This window comes from Suricata suricatta, chromosome 8 (assembly GCF_006229205.1).
Source record: "Suricata suricatta isolate VVHF042 chromosome 8, meerkat_22Aug2017_6uvM2_HiC, whole genome shotgun sequence".
NCBI lineage: Eukaryota > Metazoa > Chordata > Mammalia > Carnivora > Herpestidae > Suricata > Suricata suricatta.
In genome coordinates, this window is record NC_043707.1 from 33,834,263 (window position 1) to 33,851,201 (window position 16,939).

Here is a 16,939-nt window from a genome sequence, read left to right on the forward strand (position 1 = left end):
GGGCAAATTTGTTAACTTTGCTGGATTTCTCATGCTTTCATTAAAAACACACACACACAAATAAAACAGCTGGATAAAAAATATAATTACCTGATAAACTTTATTGGAGACGTGAAAGGGACTCTGAAACAGTGCTTTATAAGGCTCATTATACAAGGCCTTTGTTTCCTACGTGTGTGGGGCCGCCACCCTATTTATGAAGATGTCATCCCGGTTGGCCACAAAATGGTGGTCCCATCTTGGCCGGCTTTATTTTTATGTGGGCAGAATGACGAGAGAAGGCGTTGGTACTTCCCAAGCCAGGCAGCCTGCTGAGGTCCCAGATTCTTGTCATCTGCACTGTGCTCTCCCACAAATGGTCCCAGCTCGTGTTTGATTTACATGCACAAAAACAGTGTGAGCCTCCTACCCCACCCCCAGTGTGGGCAGCGAGCAGTCTGCTCCACTTCTGTGACAATTTCCCACCCTTCGTCTGCGTTCTCAGAATCTTCCAAGGATGAAAACAGAAACTAAACCAAGACTAGAATGCTAGAAACATAACGGCTACACCAAAGCAAAACCATGAGGCACGGGGTGCGGAGACCAAGATGAGAGAGAAAGAGGTTAAACTACGCAATTACCCTGCCAATTCAGAGAGATGTTAGGAGACACACTAGATAAAAATAAAACCCATCTAGCTCCCTTCTTCCACAAATAGTTTTAATGCAGCAAGCAAAATACTATATCCTTGTAGTAAGCACTGTTAGTATTCAACACTTCAACATTGTCTGGTGCGTCACAGAAAAACCAAGTCATAAGCTTTGCATAAAATCAAAAAAATGTAGCAAATCAATAAAACGGCAAAATCAGGAGGAAAAACTCCAATTTTTCCTCAAAATAGAGAAAGTTTTAAATTAATTAGTGGACAATGTTTACAGCTCTATATAGAGCTTTTGTTGCCAATCAAAAACTGAAAAAAATCATCCTGACAAAGGATATTCCAAAACTCTAAATCACCAAAAAAAAAAAAAAGACAATTTATTCTGTTTAATAAATGTTTATTTAGGATGGTAACAAGATAAATCATGCAAGAGTTCAGTAAAAACAAAAACAAAAAAAAAATCTAAGAGTATAAGGAATGGCAACTGGTGCTGCCAATTAGGGAAAAAAAAAACGTAAATCAATTTACTACCTGAAAGTGATATGAGAAACTGTGTGAATCTCAGCATGGACATGGTTGTACTATTCTCTTAGAAGTGAAAATAAAGGTGATACGTGAGTGCTTGTGTTCAGTTCCTCAGAGGACATAACACCCCTCACGTCCCACACCTACATGGTAAGTGGCCCAGGCCCCCGTCCACCGAGTTCTTTCACATCCTGGGGCCAGCCTCACACGGACTCTTCTCAGCAGGAGAGGAGGGCAGGCACCGCTCGGGACTCGTAAATCTGACTCCTTCTACATTCAGAATCTTACAATTTTGGTAAGAAAACCAGAAGACTTGCAAGCCATCCTTACCAGCCTTACGTGTAGTGTTGCGATGTCCGAGGAAGGATTTCCACGTTAGGTGGGAAGAAATTTGAACAGACATATCAAATGGAACATAGTGTCTCAGATTTCAAACAAATATATCTCATCTTTTGGCAAAAAATAAATATAGTGGAATGCAAGTTTGAGAGATGGAAGAATATATAATCTACCAACTGTCAAGGAGTACAATTTCATTGCAGACACAAAGAATCAACAATTTCAAAGAATTAAAAAAAAAGGTTGCACTTATTCCTCACAAAATCTTCACTTTTGAAGCTACCCCAATTGAAGCTACACACTGAATTTATTAATACAGCATTAAGTTTCTTTGTGTAAAAAAATCTTTGTACATAGTAATAAAAAAAGATAAGGCAAGATGCATTAAACAGAAACCTTCTGGTTCTTTTCCTCTGGGTTCCTACAGAGCCACTGATGACTATCTGAACAAAAGAGTTAAGTTTCTGATTTTCCGTATCAAGCATCTTGTGCCTTTGCTGTGGTAAGAACTCTGTCCGAGCACCCTGAAGGACAGATGCTGGTGATGGTCTTTGGCACTTACGCTGGCAGACTGAGCTTCTTTCCCTTGAGTACTAGGATTTTAAAGAGAGAAAGAGAAAACAAAAGGTTACTGGTATTGACAAGCTTACAGTTTCTTTTCCTGTTCCCAGAGGTCTGTCACGCTCAAGACACTACAGAATAAGGTACAAGGAGACAAGCTTTTGGCACCAACAGTCATTTAACTTTGGTGTCAATACACAGAACTCTCTGAGCTCTGAACATGGCATGCACACACACACTTGAATTTTCTTCACGTGCCTCAATGCCACAGCAATTGAATTTAAGAAACACAAATTCGATTGAAATTGTCACTAAATTCACAGCAGCATTTTCTTATGGTGACTTTCTCCCTTGATTCAAAATATATTAAAATATAACTGTTACTATGTATAGAGGTCTATGAAATTTTGGAGGTTAAAAAAGATATATATAAATATATGTATATATGTATGTATATGCCCTTGTACCTAGCCATTAGGAATTATACTGCATAGCTGCACAGCAAGGGTTCTTTGCCTGGGTCTGTGGTTGGGTCTCAGGGGTTCCTTAACCCCCTAAAACTATATGCTTACATTTGTGTGCACATGCATAAATAGGTCTTTTTTTTTCATCAGATTATGACATTTGCATGCCTATATGCTTATAAATGAGACAATATACATGTACAAGGATATCAAATTAAGTACTAGATTTTAATAGCAGCTAATGAGTAACAGCCTGAATACTCACGAAGAGGGGGCCAAATAAGTAAATTATGGTAATACACATAATGAAATATTCTATGGCTACTGAAAACAACGTAGATTTCTATCTACTGACTTGAAAAACTGAGTGGGGAAGAAAACCCAGATTATAGAATAACACGTATAGTTTAAAAATTCAGTATCTGTGTACATGTGTAGACATATCTGAAATTACATTTCCTGAAACATTAACACCGACTATCTCTGAGTGCTAAGGTTCAGGTGACTTTTCAGAATGATGAAAGCAAATTAAAATTCTTACAATAAAAACATGCTGTCATAAAAAAAAAAAAAAAAACCTTAGAAAAGAAGAAAGGCTGAAAACCTTGATCCAGAATTTTACTTGATGGTCGTTAAAATGTTTTTCTGAAACGAGCTGTGTTTTCGGAGTGAACGCCACATCAGGAGCGTGCTGAGCCAGATCGCTCCTGAAAACACACAGCAGTAGGAACAAGGCAGGGAGCAGGTAGCCTGAGGTACCTTTTGTGATGTACAAGTAGAAGAAGTCACAGTACAGAATGGTCTGGACAACGCCGGCCACCACAGCAATGAGGTCAAAGAAGCCCTCGAAGTAGAAGCGCCAGATCCAGTTGACGAGATACAGAGCGCGGTAGAGGCCCAGGAAAAACAGGTAGTGGGTGGTGATGGTCTCCGCCTCCCCGGTCTTGCTGATCATGAAGAGCTGGGGAAGGATGGCCACGGATTCCAGGTAGATGGAGAAGGTCCACAAAATCTGTCAGAGAAACCACAGACTTCGGTCAGTACCCACCGTGAGCTCACGGGAAACACTCCTGCTTTATGGTGGAGTGGCACAGACATAGTCTGGGCATCTGAGCGCAAACAGAGCAGTTTAGCAGTTTGATAAATCACAGAAACCTTCGCTCCATCTAAGAAGCACGACACTCCCAATGACGAGCTGGGTAACCAGACGCCTCAGCCTGTGTGAAATGTTCATGTTCATGACCTTGCCTCTCCAACATCTCCCCTCCCTGTACAACTTTCTGTGAAATCTACAGATATGTTTCTCCCAGATGAGCCTGGCCCACTGCGAATCGAGGCTCCCGAGAGAACGCAGCTCTCTGCTGGGGCGCACCATGCTGACAGCCGGGGCCACCCCTCTCCCAGCTGGTCTCCTTCCCAGAGGACCTCAATTATTCTCACCATCTTCCTTATTCTTTAGGCTTCTCTGCTGTGGTTAAATCAAAGGGGCAAGTAATGGGAAATGGGCAAACTCTCTGCCCAACATGGTACTCTATTCACGTTGATGACAAAAGGCCTCGTGGGGAGTCCTCAGAGTGTTCTGAATCCATGCACAGCAGCTCCCCCAAGGCACGGAGGGAAGGGCGCAGCACCCAGGGACAGGCATGGCTCTGTGCAGTACAGGGCGCCACGCCACGCTGACCACTTCTCAATACCGGCAGCGCGGCATCCACAAACGGCACCCGGATGTGAGGAGGAAACAGAAGGTGGGTCAGAGTGGAGAGAAGATCATGTTCTTCCAGCACCTGGACAGGCAATCTGGCAACGATGTGTCAGCAGACACCCAAATACTTGGGGGCTTTATTCCCGCCCGTGACTTATTGACACCAAATAGTGTATGCTGCGCCAGAAGTTTGCCAAACTGAACACACAAGCAAAACAGAACCGTCCCACGTTATCTGCAAACACAGGAAGTGGACATGCCCTCTAAATACTCCTCGACTCACCTCAAGAGGGGAGAAGTCATGATTGACGAGAAAGGACAGCCCTCCCACAGGGACCACCAGAAATTCCACTCGGAAGGTATCATGGTTCCCATCGTAGGTTGCCTTGAACTTCATGTAGATCAGGTACACCGTGGCGTAGGAGCAGGCAATGTAGATGAGCTAAGAACAGGAAAAGCACCAGGTCAACAACACAACAGTTCTACCTCCAGTGGCTTTTCTACATTGTTCATATGCTCAAAAAGGCAAGATTTGTTTCCTTAGCTTTTTCAGTTTGAAGTTTAAAGACAATAAACTTCATTTTTTGGGGGGGGATATATACTTCTATGAGTCATCTAACCACCACGATCAAGACACAGAATAGTCCTGTCTTGTGACCCCCCCAAAACACCCTCATGCTGCCACTTTGTAGTCAAGCTTTCTCCCCAGGCCCAACCTCTAGTGATAAATGATCTTTTTTTTGATAAGTGATCTATTCTTGGTCCCTGTAGTTTTTGCCTTCTCCAGAATGCCACATGAATGGAATCATATGGTCTATCCCCCAAGACTGGCTTCTTTCACGAAGCTAATGCATTCTCGATCCAACCATGCTGCCCCATGAAGTAACCACGGCTCCCTTCCACTGCTGAGGAGTGGCTCACTCCTCGTGAGTGATGCGTGTTAGTCTGTCCATCCACACGTGAGCGACAGGACCAGTGGGTTCTGTCCAGCTTGGAGGACAGTAGCTACAGCTGCTCTGGACATGTATATACAAGCATCTGTATGAACCCAAGTTTTCATTTCTCTTGGGTAAACACCTAGCAATGGGATTTCTGGGTCATACACTAGAAGTGTATGTTTAACTTTATAAGAAACTGCCAAAGTGTGTATTTTTAATCTCCCCACAAACTATTTGATAGCAGCTTAAGAAGAAAAAACGAACACAAAGTTCACTCAGTGCAGTTCCGAACCAGTGCACCTGCCTCCGCTAGCGCTCGGGTAAAGATAAGATACCACGTAACTCACGTTCAGCTTTACGGTGCCCATTTCTGCTGACGTTGTGTTACTTTAACACAGAGTATTCAGATTGTTCCTATGAAATTTTGTCTGGTAACATAACAAAAGCAAAACCAAAAGCAATTCATAGCTTGTTAGCCATCGCTGCCTGCGTAAGGGAGGTCCTGCTGAGGTGCCGCTGTTCAAGGGCTTACAACCCAGTTATGTTCGTTCACACTCAAAAGGCCAAACGCCGTATATTCATTCAGCCCAAAGGAGAAGTCTGATATTCTGAAATTACAGCAGTTTTCAGAATGCAAAATTTTAGGGCAAGAACCGAAGGGCAGGTTTAGCTTAAATGGGAACGACTGGGATATCACTACCTGAAACCCCTTCCTCCCAGGAGACCCACCTTGTAAAACCTAATTAGGACAACATCTGAGCAAAGGACTTAGTAGGAGAAGGAAAGCAATCATCAAACCCTGTCATGTGCTTAACAACAAAACAAAGACACTAAACTGTCCCCAGCACTGTATCATAAAATTACATTTGCAAAAAACTAGTTAAAGAGGTATTAAAATTGCTGGTCATACCCATATACTGAACTACCAAAAAAATAAAAGATTAATATTTATATTGTGAGGAGTTTTCTCCACATATAAATATGTGTACGAATATATGAATAACATATCATCTACACGTATCAACAAAGTATATATACATTTATTTATACACAGAGTCCCCTCGAGAACACCCAGCCAAGTCATGCCGAGGTCCCTCCTCAGCACCTGGCCAAGATCATGTCCATGTAGGCAGCTGCTGTCTCCTCTCACCAGTGGTTGGCATTTAAAGTGAAAGCAATGAGGGGCGCCTGGTGGCTCAGTTGGTTAAGGACTGTTGATTTCATCTCAGGTCATGAACTCATGGTCATGGAACTGTCCCCTGCGTCAGGCTCCATGCTAACCGTTCAAAGCCTGCTTAGGATTCTCTCTCTCTCTGCCCCTCTCCCACTCTCTCTCTCTTAAAATAAATAAGTAAAGTCAAAGCCATAAGAACATAAAACTTGGCCCTCTCTTCTCCGATTTTCAGGACATGCTTGGAAACTGGAATCAAACACGAAGCAGCCCTCTGACAGCTAGGCATCCCGAGGGAAGGGAGGCAAATTCTTGCTCACACACTTCTAATACCTGCAGCTTTAACTTGCCTGGACAACAGGCAGGGACCTAGCCATTGTAAGTAAGTGAACTATTTCCTGATTCCTAGGCTCCTATTACCTACTAATGAAGGATAGGATGATTACAGGCAACTCAAATTTGCTTTTTAGAAAAGACCACGGGTGCAAATACTGCTTTGTCTCCTCTCACCTGTGTTTAGCAAAAATGCTTTTTAAGTGCCACACCAATAGGCCTCGGCACCGACAACAGGGCCCTGCACACAGGTGCTCAGTAAGCCATGCAGAGGGAAGAGGGAAGAAATGAGACTCCTCCGGCACAAGGTGGCAGCCCCATACTTCTCCTTCACAGCACCTATCCCAAACTGCGGTCGTTCATTCGGTGTTGGGATGATCGGTCTACGCTCCCCAACCAGACAGTCAGCCTCCTGCGTGGCTCCCGCCCTGTCCTCAGTGCTAGGGGGGTGCCCACGCCGTGGCTGTTCAGGAAGTTTAAGTTCCACGGCTGCGTGAAACTGAGGCCTCTGTGAGTGAGACACATGCAGCCCTGGAGGTCCACGAACATTCTGCACTTTAATAACCACATGTGTGCTTTCCCGTGGGAAACTGACGACACCAACGCTTAGGACAAGGTAAAAGGTTGTAAAAACACACTAAATAAATGAAGGTGCACAGGTTACTGAGGCAGGGTAAAAGCAATAAAGTGGCACATAAAGAAATTTACAGAACATGGATTTAACAGGAAAAATGAAAAGTAAAAGCCTGCGCCGAATCCCTCCATGACAGCAAAAGAGGTACTGTAGTGAGGAGCGCTGGTGGCCTTCGTTCCTCCTTCTGAACCAACCTGCTGGGTTTCCCAGGAGCCTATAATTTCCCACTGCTTGAAAACATAATAGTCACCCCTCTTTCTCACAGGCTTATTAAGAGCTTTAGAAGTTTATCTACTCCGAGAATTTCAGATAGAAAAATCTCTAAGTGCAAAACACTTCAATTAAATAGATACTGCTTTGAAACAGAAAATATGCTCGATGATAACGCTATTCCCACTTGTACATACAAGGTGGTCTGAAAGTGCTTACGTCGAGAACAGCATGTTTAGACCTCGCTCTAGAAGACGTTTAAGTACACAACTGGCCCAAAACTCACAGCTTGCATCAGCCTGTGAACCATGGAGAGAATGCATTCCCTTGGCTGGCATACCATACCTTCATAGAGGTGTTATATAATGAAATAAATGAAGTAAAAAGATCCAGGTAACGAGTTGTGAAGACCAGTGCAAAGAGAAGCTGGCTTTTTCCAGAAATACCTAAGGAAACAAAAGGAGAGTATTAGCAGAGCGTGTTCGAGGAGGCGGGGGTTTCCCAAGGAGAGCACTGCAAGGAGTGCACCCGTGGGAAGTGGGCTCCAGGGGCAGGGCTGAAGTCTGGGAGGACTCTATAAATGAGAGCTGCTGTACTTTTCCTTTCACTTAACATTCTTTTTTTTTTTTTCTTCTTTTCCAATTAATATTCTTGAACGTGCTCCTTTGGGGAGGTTCTAACCACTTTGCAGTCTTATGGCAGGTAACTATGGGAAAGTGCCTTAATTATGCCAGCGCCAGTATATCAGGACGTGTACCATTCAAATGAACATTGCATTTCTCAAAGACTTTAGATGGGAATAATTTCACTGACTCTGCTGTTAGTGTTGTAACTGGTCTGCTACCTGTAGCATCTTTCTTTCACTTTAAAACAATGTATCTTGTGATGACAAAGCCTTCGGAGGACGTGTTGGAATCTAACAGGATTAAGCAGATGAGGAACCCAGTTAGGTGCACTGCTTCAGGTAACAGTCTGAGCCCTAACTCCCCAGGGCAGTGGAAGGGCCTCCCAAGGTGACTTATTTTTCGAGGGCAGCATTTCATGGCCATGTTAAGGTTCTTAAAAACTCCACCTCTTACATTCATCACACAACCATAAAAATGTTGCTGTGGATGCTGGATGCAATGATGAAAGCGAAGGAACCTGTCACTACAGCCAGTGCTCAAAAGCAGCACTTAAGAAAACATTTTGGGGGAGGGCGAGTGGCCCAGTTGGTTAAGCGTCAGACTTCAGCTCAGGTCATGATCTCGTGGTTCGTGAGTTCGAGCCCCACATTGGGCTCTATGCTCACAGCTCGGAGCCTGGAGCCTGGAGCCTGGAGCCTGCTTAGGATTCTCTGTCTCCCTCTCTCTCTGCCCCTCACCCACTCGCATTCCTTCTCTCTCAAAAACAAACAACAACAAAAGCTTTGAATCTGCTTCCACCTCCAGCCACTGGGCCACCATCAGAGTGCAGCCCTCCAGAGCACTGCTGTGGCAAGTGGAGACTCAGCTGGGGGAAGTATTGAAGGCCACGCAGCATGTGCACTCAGCTCTTCTGACATCTGTATGTGGACAGGTATTATGTGACAAAGGATGTGAACTATGGGTTCCAGATGAAGATTGAGCGAATTCATTAAGGACACTGAATCTTCCTACATGTAAGAACCCACCCACCCTTCTCTACATTGCAAACTTCACCCCACTAGACATTTAAGCAAGCATGTATTTAGCAGAAATGTCGCTGCACCCAATTATTGGCAACACTCCTATGGATGTGAAAATCAAATTGTTTTTATATATTTTTTTAATATTTATTTTTGAGAGAAAGAGAGAGGGAGACAGAGAATCCAAAGCAGGCTCCACGCTGGCAGCACAGGGCCCAACATGGGGCTCAAACTCACAAACCATGAGATTGTGGCCTGAGCAGAAGTCCGCCGCTTACCGACTGAGCCACCCAAGTGCTCCCAAATCACATTGTTTTTCAAATGATATTTATTTTGCCGCTTGTTGAAACGCAAAGCCTGGATACAAGAATGTTACTTTTATGCATGAACATTTGTAGTTCTATTTGCAGTCTATTCACAAAAACACCCAAAAACAAACTAAAGGAAAAGTGGACTCTCTTCCTTCTAGATCCATCAACAGTAACCAATTTCAAGGGTCAAAGGTGGAGATACCGACATTCTGCTCCTTTTCATCTTCTCTAGTAATCGGGAGCTTCTTTTCCTTATCAGAGACCAAAGTTCCAAAGGGGAGCAATGAAGCTGTCATTCAGAGAGAGACATGGGGCAGAGAGCAGAGATGGAGGGGAAGAGGAAGGGGACATGCAGCTCACACTTGAGATCTGCTGCAGCTCTGAGAAATTCCCAGTTCACTTTCTATAGGCTTCTCTCCCACATTTTAAATACAAAATTACAGGGCACATACAGGTTAGTTTGTTATAAAGGGTTTAGTAGAATGGAGTTTTGGAAGCCAGATACATTTGACATTTTGTCCCCATGCTCAGCATTCCTATAGCAAAAATCCAGGACTCTCCTGTGACTTTTATCACTCTCCTTTGAGACCAATTCACATATCACTTCCTCTGGCAGGTTGCCTTTGAAGACACCTCCCTTGGTGCTGTTGATCCACTCAGCAAGCACCTAACAGGAACCCCTTCCCAGCAGCTGCTGCCCTCACTCCTATTAACGGCCTTAGAAAATGCACTGTGATTTTCTCTGGTTGCCGGTCTTCCCTCTTCCCCCACAGACATGAGATCTCCAAAGGTTGGGGTCGTATCTTTTCCATTCTGTATTCTCTGTGCTCAGTACTGGGCTTAACACACAGCAGGGCTAAGAAAATATCTGCTGAATGAATGAACAAATGGTCAAAAAAAAAAAAAAGAATTCATTTTATTTTCATGTCATGGGGTAAATTCTCATTTTGGAATAATGCTTGCAAAGAGTTTCCAAGTCATACTGTGTCTCTATGACTTAAATAGGCAATGTTCTTTGGGCTCTGCCCTAATTTACTGCCAACCAGAGGGTAGGAGAGCCCCTGCGCAGTAGAGCAGAGAGATGGGCAGCATGGGGCCTGCAGCTCATCTGGCGGTGCAGGATCCATGTGGGAACTGCCAGGCCAGAAACCTGAGTGTGCTTTACACTCGTCCTGGCCGGGGGCCCTCAGCACTCACTAGCAAGCTGCAGCTCTTCCCTTTAAAACAGGAAAACTGTCCTGTCTTCACACGATGGCAGGGATCCTAGCTGAAGACAGAGGGGGCAGGAATCTCCTGGGGCGGGGGGTACCTCCTACAAAGCCTGAGGGGCTCCCTCAGTTGCTTTCTCCCTGTTTCGAGACCAAAACATGAGAAGGCTAGCAGGTAACAAGCTCTAATGTCCACTCTAGATGTTTCTGACACAGCTATCCCAATACCAAACACACCAAATATCCACATTAAGGAGTGTAACTAGTTAAGTGGAAATCAGTCATTAAGCCTAACACCATTCCTGAGTTTTCCCATTGGGCCAAGTTAAATTCCATAAAACCCTATGATTATATACTACAGTGTACGTTACTTTAAATCATGTGCAGGTTAAAGTTGACTCTTACGTTCCCCCTGGTTTATAGAGCAGGGCCCTAAGCCAAACAGAAATGCATCCCATGAATTATTTTTGTCCTGGTAACAAGTCCAAGTGCCCCAGGTCAGACCACCAGGAGGACAGTCTGGAGGCAGCATTCAAGGGCCCCAGGCACCATGCTCTGGACCCACCATCTCTAAGGAAGTCAATACTCTCCTAAAGGCCATTAACCTTCCCTGAACAGCAGGCTACTAGTCAGAAACCAACTCATAACACAACTCTTATGACTTAGGGAAAAAGAGGCTTTGGAGCCAACGGGACTGAGTTCAAGCTCAGCCCTTGAACACAAGGGATAAGCCTGGGCCCATTACATACATTGCTCCCCCACCAAAACCTCACTTTCTGCGTCTGTCAAATGGGGACAAATCATAACTCAATGGGACTGTTTGGGAAAAGTGTTTTATACCTGCCACACTGCGAATGCTTGATAAATGACAACTATGTACTTTTTTGTCATTTTTCTCTTGTTCTCAAAGAAATCCATGACATTTAAAATTCCAACTGGGTTAAAATATATGGAATAAAAAGCAAATGGACTTTTAACACCCCTCCCACCTTCATTTTAAATGGCTTTTTAAAAGCTCCTTTCTTGTATATGTACTTGCATATATGTATGCCCCTTAAAATGGGGCCATAACATCTTTAGCTTTCCAATTTGTTCTTTTTTAAGGTTTTATTATTTTTTTAAAGATTTTATTTTTATGTAATCTCTACATACAACATGGGGTTTGAATTTACAATCCTGCTATCAAGAGTCACATGCTCCTCCAACTAAGCCAGCCAGGTGTCCCTACAATTTGCTTTTTTAACTTAACATTTCAGATTTAGCTTCCCTGGCTTTTTTTTTATTCCTATACTTTTTCTTTTTAAGCTTTTATCCTCCCGTTAATACTTCTAGCTCATTGTTGTTAGTGGCTGTATAATGTTTCATAGTTTCATAATGTACCAACATTTGACCAGCAATTCCATTAACAGACATTTGGGTTATTTATGACTTTTGTTCTTATGAAAGTGCACAAACATATTTTTTTTAATCTATAAACAGTGTTTTGTACTTAGGCACAAGGAACATCTTCACACATATAGTTTGTGCACATGTATGTTTCTGTAGTTCACATTCCTAAGAATTGCTGGGATACAAACATCAACTGTAAGTTTTGGTGATTTCCCCTAAAAGGCTGTGCCGATTTTCATACTCATGAACACCAGATGAGACTGTCCTTTACACCTCTGCATCTCTTAGACGTTATGAACATCTGACTTTTCCCACCCAGCAGGCAGATGATGGTATGCATTGCTGTTTTACTGCCCAAGTTTCTATTAGTGAGGCTGGGCATCCTTTCATCCCTTCTGCTATTCTTCTGTGAACTGCCAACTCTGCCTATTTTCCTATCATTTTTTTTTAATTTGTAGGAATGTTTTATTATTTATATTAGCTTTTTGTCACTTACATATATTGCAGATTATTTCTCTCAGTTTACTGTCATTTAACGTTGATGACGTTCTGAATCTCTAAGTTAATTTGGGGAGATGAATCATCTTGCTGCCTGGTCCTATCTACAGGACCACAGGTCTCTTCTATGTCCATCAGCAAAGTTTCAGAATTTTTCTTCACATAGGTCTTACACACTCCTTGCCGGGAAGTCAAGGGATTCTTCTAGCCACTTCAAACATACAGGATTTACTGTCTACATGGTTTATTTATTTTAATGTTTATTTATTTATAGAGACAGAGAGAGAGAGCACGCACACATGAGAGAGAGAGAGCAGGGAAGGGGCAGAGAGAGAGGAAGACAGAGAATCCCAAGCAGGTTCTGTGCTGTCAGTGCAGAGCTGGACACAGGGCTTGATCTCATGAATTATGAGATCATGACCTGAGCCGAGATCAAGAGTCAGCGGCTTAATGGACTGAGCCACCCAGGCATCCTTACTGTTTACAAAGTTTAATATTTAATACTGTATTTTATCTTTTTATATAGGTCTTATTATTTCAACTACATTGCAACTGTCTTGACAGCAGAGACTTTGATAGCTACCAGTTGCTGCTATGAATTGTCCCCAGTGCCTTGCACACAGTGGGTGGTCGGTCATCAGATGCTTGAGAGCAATGATTAGTCAACAGAGGTGACAGCTGCTACAGAAAGGGAACTGTGAATGTAATACAAAAGCTTCCTGAAGTACTCACAATAGAAGATGAGATTCTGTACTTCAAAGTTATAAGCTATCCAATTACGAAAAATGCAGGATCCTGTATGTTCCTGTTATGTTTGGTATGATAAAGAGTCTACAACACAACCTACTAACAAAAGCTAACAACAGTCAAAGCAATAGATGGGGAGAGGGGAGAGACTAGGAGAGGTGGCTGGGAGTCATGGACGCGAGAAGGACTCCACCAGTAATTTAAGCACAATAGATACAGTATTATTAGTAACGGTCAGCCAGCCTGCAGGAAAATGTTGCTGGGAAGTTCTTCATCCCAGGCTATCCAGGTCAGTGTTTAGGACAAGCATAGTGACAACTTCAGCATACTGTGGATCAGGTTACAATGATAGTTCAAGAATGTGTGAAAGTCACATTTCATTCGGGCACCCCTCTGTGATGACAACGGCAGACAAAGACACAGGAGACTGCCATTTCAACACAGCCACCCGGAGTTCAGCTCACCTGCCCCTAATGAACACAGGCCCTTTAAGATGCTCATTCTCACATCAGATGGTCAGGAAAACAGAATCTCCAGCTTCCTCACTAACCTGTCTCAGCCCTTACCTTAAGGGGAAAGAGCCCCATGGTTCTGGCTGCAGGCATGTTCAGAACAGGTGCCAAAATCCTAAAAACGAGCCCCAATACCAGTGTTTTCAAAGTGAGAAACATAACCTGAATGTACATGTCTCTTATTGCAGTTATTGGAGAAACTCATATCAAATTCTTACTCCTTCAAAAGCCTCTAAACAACTTTCATAATTTAGAATGGAAAAACAAAGCAGCTAGGCAAATTTAGCACTTAACTCTGAATAAATGATCTTGGTGATTTTGATTTTTAAAAGGCCAGGAAATCTCATATAAAAGAACTAAAATGATCCCAAGTCTGACAAAGAGAAGCTTAATAATGCCCTATAACTAGGGCATTAAACTGTAGGAATATTTGACAAACACACATGAACTTAACTACTTTTCTTCATTATTTTGGCTGAAATATTTTCTCTACTTTCATAAATGCTCCTAAATCTCCCAAATGAAAATAGTGAATATTAAAAAACAAACACAGGAAACCCTCTCACTTTCTCTGTATTACTAAGGTCTCCTTAAGAATTTTATACCTGGGGGCCTGGGTGGCTCAGTCGGTTAGGCATCTGACTCTTGATTTCAGCTCAGGTCATAAGCTCACAGTTTGTGAGATAGAGCCCAGCATGGGGCTCTGTGCTGACATTGTGGAGCCTGCATGGGATTCTCTTCTTTTTCTCTGCCCCTCCCCTGCTCATGCTCTCTCTCTCTCTCTCAAAAAATACACATTAAAAAAATATATATACCTGGAGGTGCACTAGTTTCTCCCCAACATCTTAGTTTAGATACATATTTAAGAGACCGCATACCTCAACACTTAAGGACTTGACATAAAACAGGCTTCTGAGAAATATCTGAAAGATGAAGAGACTCATACAAAAATTTTGGAGCAAAAACCAAGATTAAAAGTAACATTTTCAGAGTGAAATGGGTACAGGTGGTTGAAAGGTACAAACTTCCAGTTATAAAATAAGTCCCGGGGATGAAGGTATAGCACAAAGACTATAGTTAATACCACTGTGTAGTATATTTGAAAGGTGAGAGGAGAGTAGATCTTTTTTTTTTTAGAGACAGAGAGAGACAGTGTGAGCAGGGGAGGATCAGAAAGAAAGGGAGATACAGACTCTGAAGCAGGCTCCAGGCTCTGAGCTGTCAGCACAGAGCCCGACGCAGGCTCGAACCCACGAACTGTGAGATCATGACCTGAGCCAAAGCCAGACGCTTAACTAACTGAGCTACCCAGGCAACCCAGATAGGAGGGTAGACCTTAAAGGTTCTGATCACAAGGGGAAAAAAAAGGTTGAATATGTGGTATGATGGATGTTAATCAACCAAGCTTATTGTGGTGACCATCTCACAATATATACACGAAATCGAGATGTTGCACACCCAAAACAAATACAATGTTCCATTGCAATCATACTTCAACAAAGCAGGAGAAAAAAAATTTCCTGAGTGCAATAAAGAAATGACCAAACCTACTGGTCTGGCATCAAATGTCTAAACTAAATTTACTTAGGGCAAAACAGACACTGATTCAGAATCCTTAACTGTGAGTTGTTAGATTGCTTGGGCTTCATTCCTGCCTATACCACTCAGTTCCCTCCTCCAAGGAACGGGGACAATAGCACTTGGCTCTAAGATTAAAGACCAGGTAGGATAAGCTATATAAAATATTTAGTGCCCCACCTAATGCACAGCAAGTGCTTAAATGCCAGCTAACACAATTGCTGCGATTACTTGGCTTTAATTAGAAATCACACAACTGAGTATGCACAAGATGAGAGATCGCCTCCATGCAGGACAACACTGGTTTCAGCACATGGACTTTGTAATACACATTCTGATTGCTCAAAGGTCTCTTTTGCTTTTGCTTACTTCCTCTATCTCAGGTATGTTCTGGGGACATAGGTAATGCCTGAAGACAGCAAAGATGCGGGGTGTTACTCTAGATGTGGAAATCTTCAGAAAGCAATCAGGTAAAGGGGATCTCGGCCACCCAGGTCCTCTGCAAAAATTCAGCTCTTGGGTTCAAAATGTATTTCACCACAGAGCCCCTGGAATCAAAAAGAAGTTTAAAGAAGACACTGCGTTTTAGGAGATCACTTAAAAATTGGCTGCTCTTCAGCTTTTAGGGTTGATGCAATGTAGAACTTCACAGCTAAGATCTGGGAAAGATCTGTCTCCCCACCTCCCAGCAATGCATACAGAAATGTGTACTCCAAAGGAGGGAGTCGCCAGCTCACTGGTGACGTGGAGTGAGGATTGCAGGAGACCACATGAGACCTGGCGGTCCCCGGCGCCGCAGCTTTAAGAGAACCCGTTATTAGACGGAGGCACTCAGAGTTTGACAAACTAGTTCGTTTCTCAAAGCAGCACAGACGGCCCCCAAGAAATTCACTTAAGAGACCTCCTCACATCACACCCCCCTCCCGTGGCGGGCGCGATCCTGGATCCCAGAGCTGGGGTGAAGCCCAAGGCATTCTAGGCACAGGCCTGACCCCGCACCCTAACCTAAAGACCAGTTGGCGAAGGGACAGGGAGAGGAGCGGGGTGACCTCCCCGCGCCCGCCCCACCTCCCGGGCGCCTGGCTGCCACGTCAGGCCGAGCGGGGCGCGCGGTCCAGCCCATCCTCCTCCCTCCCGTCCCATTGATTCGCGGGCTCCCCGCACCCCGGACCCCCCGGCGCGGAGCAACACCCATTAAAGCCGTGGGCGGGAAGGGGGGGTGGGCGAGCCAGCCGGACTCCCCTGACCACCGCTCTATCCAAACTTTTCCGACAAAATGGGGCCCAGCGCAGTCCGGCTGGCGCCTCCTCCGGCCCGACGGCTCAAGTTCGGGAGCCGACCCAGCGCCGAGCGGGGCCCAGCGCCGCGAAACCCCGCAGGGCCTGAGCGCCCACCCCGAGGGGTCGCAGAGCTCGCCCCCGCCCCGGGTCCAGGCGCCCGCCAGGCCGGTCAAGGGGGTGTGTCGGGCGCCACAGGCCCGCGAGCCGCGGGGCGGCCGAGGTCGACGGGTCCTCAGGGCGACCCGGCCTGGCTC

At 44.3% G+C, this 16,939-nt stretch overlaps 1 protein-coding gene across 1 annotated transcript; it reads right to left on the reverse strand.

Moving 5' to 3' along the window:
- Positions 1-81: 81 nt before the first annotated feature.
- Positions 82-7,963, reverse strand: KDELR2 (KDEL endoplasmic reticulum protein retention receptor 2). Its single transcript, XM_029947718.1, has 4 exons — positions 7,863-7,963; positions 4,515-4,673; positions 3,289-3,541; positions 82-2,097 (listed from the first exon to the last, which is right to left on the reverse strand). Exons 1-4 carry the CDS (start codon positions 7,866-7,868, stop codon positions 2,063-2,065), a joined length of 453 nt encoding a protein of 150 aa, XP_029803578.1. The 5' UTR covers positions 7,869-7,963; the 3' UTR covers positions 82-2,062.
- Between the last annotated feature and the right edge of the window lie 8,976 nt (positions 7,964-16,939).

What these genes read in the sequence shown, in the direction of transcription:
- KDELR2 (XM_029947718.1), bottom strand. An exon ending in ATGACTTCTCCCCTCTTGAG is followed by an intron (nt 3,542 to 4,514) that starts GTGAGTCGAGGA and finishes TTTCTCTGACAG; the next exon opens with ATTTTGTGGACCTTCTCCAT. An exon ending in CTACTTGTACATCACAAAAG is followed by an intron (nt 2,098 to 3,288) that starts GTACCTCAGGCT and finishes TTAAAATCCTAG; the next exon opens with TACTCAAGGGAAAGAAGCTC.